This window comes from Manduca sexta, unplaced genomic scaffold (genome assembly GCF_014839805.1).
Source record: "Manduca sexta isolate Smith_Timp_Sample1 unplaced genomic scaffold, JHU_Msex_v1.0 HiC_scaffold_2044, whole genome shotgun sequence".
NCBI classification, from domain to species: Eukaryota; Metazoa; Arthropoda; class Insecta; order Lepidoptera; family Sphingidae; genus Manduca; species Manduca sexta.
This window is the reverse complement of record NW_023592969.1, coordinates 1-7,033: the sequence shown is the minus strand read 5'-3', so window position 1 is coordinate 7,033 and position 7,033 is coordinate 1. Positions and strand designations below refer to the sequence as shown.

At 37.2% G+C, this 7,033-nt stretch overlaps 1 protein-coding gene across 1 annotated transcript; it reads right to left on the bottom strand.

Annotated features, from left to right (window-relative positions):
• Positions 1–83: 83 nt before the first annotated feature.
• Positions 84–6,515, bottom strand: LOC119191868 (multidrug resistance protein homolog 49-like; the record flags this gene model as incomplete). The annotated part of the gene is made up of 11 exons (XM_037445728.1): positions 84–171; positions 688–929; positions 1,279–1,500; positions 1,844–2,033; positions 2,400–2,524; positions 2,835–3,006; positions 3,284–3,384; positions 3,735–3,879; positions 4,241–4,434; positions 5,800–5,845; positions 6,500–6,515. Coding segments are annotated over 11 exons (1,541 nt in total), but the record flags the coding sequence as incomplete, so codon positions are not given.
• Between the last annotated feature and the right edge of the window lie 518 nt (positions 6,516–7,033).

Below are 7,033 nucleotides of genomic sequence, written 5' to 3'. Positions count from 1 at the left end.
CTTCCAACTTATACGTTTTTTATATTCAATTAAGGGATCCCTAGGTTCAAGAGTAGATTTTTAGTTTGATTAAAAAAACTTACTTCAGGCAACTTCTTGATGAAGTCGTGGCAGTAGGCCTGTTTCGCGGCGACTATGATCTCTTCATCTGTACACGACGGATTACTCATGCTGAAAAATTTGCACCACGTTAAGGCATTTTTAAATTGAGTAAGTACAACATATTGTATATGGTTTCTCAAAGCTTTTTAGGGGCATACTTTAAAAGTTAGGTTCAGCGTATACCATATCCTTAATATAATATTTAGCAGGTACACTTGAATTTCGAAAACAGTAATTTATATGTATTTTTCCTTCTTCGTTTGTTCTTTGGCGTTTTTTATATCGCATAATGGAAAACATAACATCGCTATATTTACGAGTATGAGTTCTACTGTGGCACTAGTGCTGCAGAAATAGCTCGAAGGTATAACATGTATGACGCTGGTGTCGCAAAAAAAACACGTTATGTTTTTGGTTTAAACGTTTTCAACATTTACAACCGCTTTCATGTCGCCAAATGATAAAGATCTAATTAACCGACATCTTACCACATACAGTTTTGATCATTTTATCATAAATGGTAAAAGATCTATAATTACCGACTACCTACTTTCTTAAAAGGGGCAATCTATTTCCAATACCTACCGTATATTATCCTTGATACTCCCAGCGAAAAGAACAGGTTCTTGTCCGACAACAGCAATATGATTTCTCAGATGCCGTACATTCATGGCCCTCAGGTCGTGGCCGCTTGCCTTCACGGTGCCCTGCTCTGGATCGTAAAGTCTTTGCAGCAGTTGTAGCACAGTGGACTTGCCGCAGCCGCTCGGCCCGACCAGAGCTACTGTCTCGTTCTGGTTGATTTTCAAGTTTATTCCGTGTAGAACCTGGAATTTATTGTAAATTTAGACAGTTAATCAGAGTGTGATGGAAGGGTCTTGGGGTGGAGTCGGAGCTCTACCGTGATGGTACTTGTGACTAGTAGAGAGATAATATAAAGTAACAATTTATTTCTTTGTTCGTAAGGATAGTGAGACTTTTCCAATGCACCTTATTTTGTTTTTAAAAAGCTTATTGCTTTCAGGGTTCTTTTGTATTTGCTCGATTAATGATTTACCTCTGTGAAATTTACCAAAGTCTCAAAAGGCACATGTTAACGTTAGTAACTTTGATTCTCATCATGGTTGTTTCACCACAAAGTTTTTTTTCTAATTTATCACTGAGCCGCGTCTGTACCTGAACATCCTCTCTAGCCGGGTACCTAAAGAAGACATCTTTAAGCTCCAAATCGCCATTGAGTTCAGGTTTGCTGCCCTCCGTGGAGAGGCTGTCTATGGCCGGGCTCCTGTCTATCACGGCGAAGATGGCCGCACCAGAAGCCCGTGCGTTGGCAATAGCCTCCATGTGCGGAGCAGTTAGACCCACATTCTGAGCACCTTGAAGTACGCTAAAGAATATCTGGAAAAGTACAGGGTGTTAATGAAATATGAATAAGAAAAAATTATAGACTATGTTATAACAAGATTAAAAAGCAATTGTCAATGGTATTAGTTCAGTTTTATTTTAGCTATAAGTACTCTATTTTAAGAAAATGATACGTTTTGTTTTAGAATGGAATTACTAATACCCTTAGCAACGAACAGTTACCTAAGTGAAACTCAAAAGAAAACAAATTTTATCACGTTAGCACGTTAAATACCAACAAATAATAATTCAACCAGTTTTAAGTATCTACACCAAATTCTTGACAACCTGTTAGGTTAAATAATTGATCATATTATTAAAAATGTCATACACTTACAATCATAAGTACAGCTGGCGTGTATATAGGTGAAGTCTCATGCCGACTCTCAAGGATCAGCCCCACGCCATACCAGAAGGCGAGCGCGTACGTGGCGTATATGATGAGCCACATCACAGCGCTGCCGAGACCTGAGAACACGCCCTTTCTTGTGCCCATCTTCTTTGCCGGGTCTAGGCGGACTGTGTACCTGAAAACGTGGTATAGTAATGTATGTTCTTCTCATAAGAATGATTATACTGTGTTTGATGGTACCGCTCTTAATTTTATTGCTCGATGTCATGGCAGAGTCTACTGTTCTAATGTGAAGTTACAGTAAAAACGTGAGACATACCACCGTTTTTAATAATCGATCTCAATTGATTTTTTTTGATCAATCGTAAAAATGCACCAATCGAAACAGAGTATTTTTTTGACAACTTTCAAATGTCTTTTATAATTGCTTTATTCTAGGGACCAAATTGAAGATTTAAATTTGGAACGTTTATTGAAAAATTTCGTTAGGTTAAAGTGAAAGGTCGAAACTTCTTATTTTTTCTAAATGAGTTTGATATACCTCTTTATTTCTTTCTCTTCACCACCAAAAGCTACCACAGTCCGTATAGCCGCTAATACTTCCTCAGCCACCACGCCGGCGATGCTGTATGCTTTTAATTCTTGCGTCGTTAGAGATGATTGTACCTGAAAAATAATAAGGCGTCAAGGTTATACGTTTTTATAAATTTCATTAACATATTGTTGTCTTGATGTAGAATGAAAATCCTTTGTTATTTCCCTTCCTACAAAAAATCATACATTTTTAAACAAATTTATCATCGGTTTAAAAAGTAATATAATTTCCAAAAAAAAACATACCTAACACTTTGGAAAAACTTGAATATATTTAATAGGGTTTCTATTTAACATTTACATGCTGTTAAAATGTATCTTCTACTAGTTAAAACCTGCTAAAAACATAAGACGTATACTTCAACCACATGATATCACTCACTCTAGCAACAATAGCAGTGGTGGCGATAATGACTGGAGTGCAGGAGAGGATGACCAGCGTGAGTTCCCAGCCGTACACGAAGGAGATCAGCACGGCGGTCACGAACGACATCACAAGATATATCAGCATCGGCACCTTCTCACCGATGCCTTCGCGGAATTTCTCCAGGTCGCTGTGGAGGTGGAATTATTTAAGATCTTTTTCTTTTTCCTGCAGCTTTACATCAAAGCAATTTCATACAGTTAGTAATTTTAGGTTGGTGATCTTGTAGGAATGTTATACTTTGTTTTAAGGTACAAAAATTTATCAATCTATCAAAGGTTTGAAATAATAATAATTTACAAAAAAATATATATTGCAACTGTTAGTTTTGGCTTCCGGGCAAATAGGCAGATCATAATTAAAAAGAAATCATCAGTATAACACAATATCTGGTGATAATAACTTACTCGGAGACCTTCGTGGCAAAGTTCATGGAAGTGTTGAGGTCGTACCACGTGATGTCCTGACGCAGCACCGAGCGAAGGAAGTGGGTCTTCACTCTCTCGATCTGCACTTGTAGAACAAAATAATATTAGTAGTAAAATAATATACGAACTTCACAGAGTTTTACTTGAAGTAGTTTGTAAATATTTTCATATTTTACTTTCATTTATTTTTATGTTATGAGTTTAAAAGAGAATTAACATTTTTATTAGTGTTGTGCTTCTGTCACTCTTTGAACCGTTAGTTGTTAAAGCTAAGTATTTAAAATTTATGACGTTCCCTTCACCGTGAATTTCTTTATGATGACTGATTCCATTCAGTATCAAATAATCTTGCCTTTTTGAGGATTTGATAGTTCATGATGGTGATGATATATGATCAGTTAATCTTGCTGTCTCTCATACAAACACGAACCTGTTTGAGCGCGGTGTAGTTGAATAAGTCCACGCTGATGGCGCCTACTATAAACTGCGCCACCGAAAACACGGTGCATCCTATGCCGAACGCCTGCGAATCTTCAATCAGCGCTGCTCTGTTCTCTGCGCGGCTTGCGTTCGTTCTGATGATTAAATGTAGCAATTATTTTGCTGTAGAGAATGGGTCGCAGTTCTAGCAGCAAAAGGTTGACCGTATAATCATAGTATCCTCTGCTATTCAAGGATTACCTAGCTAAATTAGTGAATTAATCTTGAATTTCATCAGTTCCAGAGATCTTCTCTATGTAGAGACAACATTTCAATTGCTGAATAGATTTTCGTAGTAGAATTGAAACTGGGATCTTTCAGTATCATATTTGGATATATTCATTAGAATATAAATCTCCACTGCGACAACCTTTCAATTAAGTAGGTAACAGATTACTAAAAAGCCATAACATTTGATAAATCTAGGTCAAACTCAAAATTATTTCCTGTACTTACAGTATCCTGCCGCCGCCGAACCACGCGATGGTGAGCGTAGGACACGAGCTGCCGATCATGACGGTTCTGTCGATGAGGAGTGCGGTGAACTCGCCGTAGATTATAACACCGATCGGCACGAACAGACCGTTCAGGGACGCTAGAATCACGCCCAACACCAGCAACCCGATCTCCCATAGTTGCGCGAATCTATACTGTGAAGTGAAAGGAGTAGTGGTTAGTATGCTATGTAAGTACACACGACAGTAAGATCAGAGTGGAATAAGCAGTCAAGAAGGTCTCAGCATAAATATTATAGTTAAGCAATTTTCTTTTTTAGGAAGTGGACGAACCTAAACAATTTTAGATGCCTTTATACAATGGTTTCTGGTCGCAACTATAGTAGTAAACGTAATTAAAACAAAAGATTAACAGTTTGCAAAAAAATGTGTGTTATTTTAGCTGCAGAAAGAAAATCGTCACAGAGCTACCGGAGGTATTCTTTGCTATTCTCATATTACCTTCGGATAATGTGTGAAATAACAATAACGATTATTGATACAAACAGTTGTATGGTTATAATTTGAATGTAAATCTTCAGTTACTTTTACGCACTGTTGAATTTAGAGCAATATTTAATCACATCATTATTAATACTATTTGGATCAGCTCCAATGTACGCACAGGGCATAGTTTGATCGATTGTCACGCACTACACATTTATTATCTAGTAAAAATTATTGCACATACACATTATGTATGTCATACCCATTTCAGAATGAATGAAATTGTTACGGTTAAGTTATTCTATTAAATAGAAACTATTTTTCGGATTTTATCGCGGTTTTATTTTAATTTTCTCCCGTTTCGAAGACTTTGCATCCTTCATGGTCACAGGGGACTGGGGTATTCCATTTTCATATTCCAGGGCATATGTCCCATTGTTTTGTTTTTTAATGTTCTGGCAGTATAGTTACGGTTAATTAAACAAGAGAAAGGTGATTAACTATGTGACGCTGCTAGATAATCAAACCAGCGATTCTACCTCCCTGGTAAACTGTTTAAAACTCATGCTTTCTGTGTTTCTAATTCCCTCACTTATAATTGTTGGTGTATCATAATTTTACTCTTAACAATTACTATAGAACTGTTCTTGTTTTATCACATCTAGTCAACATTCGCTCGCAATATTTTTGATTACCCTGAATAATATGACACAAGCCTGCCGCTCGCCTGATGGTAAGCGATGCGACCGACCATAAACAGTAGAAACACCATCCAACGCCCCGAATTACAAAACAATGTTTTGGAATTCCACTGCGCTCGCCATCCTGAGACATGAGATGTTAAGTCTTATTATGTCCAGTAGTTACACAAGCTACGATGTTCTTAAAACCGGAACACAACAGTGACTACACATTGCTGCTTGGCGGAAATAGATATTGCGATAGCACCAACCCAGGCCGACTCTCACATATGAGAGACCTACCACCAGTAGGTGGTAGTAGGTAATACATTGTATTTTACGAGATTATCTGTGGGTCTTTGACCATGTTGTTAAAAAAATCTTGTATACTTACTAGCCGGAACCAAGATACGGGGATCGCAGTGAGTTTGTCTTCTTCACTGTAAATAAAATATAAATATTTAGTAAAAATCATGTAAACGGTTAAGGATACAATGCTATATCTCGGGTAACGTCGCGACGTACCCGACTACGTACTCTATAGGCAAAGATTTTAGGATTATACCAGTTACTTTGTTTAAAGGTGACGATTACGTAATACAGCTCCAGTCTAGTTAGTGGTAAGTTTTGCTGAGGTTATGTTAATGTAGTCCACGTAGCAAAGAAGGTCGACGATGCTAGACCATCATTAAAAACTAGATTTGGAGGCCTAAATCAAAAACTGATAGATTTCGAAAAATAAACAGTACCTACATCTATAAAAACTATAGTGTTAGCTATACTACTGATATACTATGCGGTACCCAGTTTTCTATATAACGAATTACATATAAGGTCGTTATTAATTACTAACTGGTAACTAAGCTGATAGTTCCATTTATGGATAAATAAATTATGAAACATAAACAGTAATTTACTAATTTTGGAAAAATTCAACTGAATCCTCTCGCTCCAGCTCAGTGGTATTTTTTTTAAATGTTTTTATACTTAGTCTTTCCCAATTTATCAATACAATATCAATTCAAATTTAGGTCCAAATTAATTAAAACCATCAAAAACTATAAAATTTGTAGCTTTAGTATTCAGTTACTTACGCTTGTTTGTTAAGCGCTTTTCAGCTAAATAAGCGGAGTGCTGCGCGAGCGTCTGTATAGTAAGCGAGTTGGACCGCCAACCGAGCGAGTACGCCGGCCGCTGCTCATCTGAGACGCCGCTGCGCCTGGAACTTTGTGACGCTCTTTAACGACTCATCGCGTTTCATTCTCGAGTCAACAGCTCTGGAATAATAAATACGTCATATTATGCTGACTTCAAACAAAAGGCAAGTCATGGGTATAGCCAGACAGAGTTTAGGGATTAAAAAGTCCCCGAAATAATGTTTGTTTTAATAAGTGATGTAGATGACTGATAATCTTCTCTTATTTTTTCAATGAATATATCATTCAGTACACAATTTTGTAGTTACTTTTCTAACCCCAGATACTAAAACATGGCTACGTCCATGAGACGGAATAATTGTAGACTGGTGAGGGATAAACATCTCTTGTCAATCAGCACTCTATATCCACGCTCCCCCACCATGCGGTGGGGTGGGAGTTCTTTATTAACTGTACAATTAAGATCAGCTA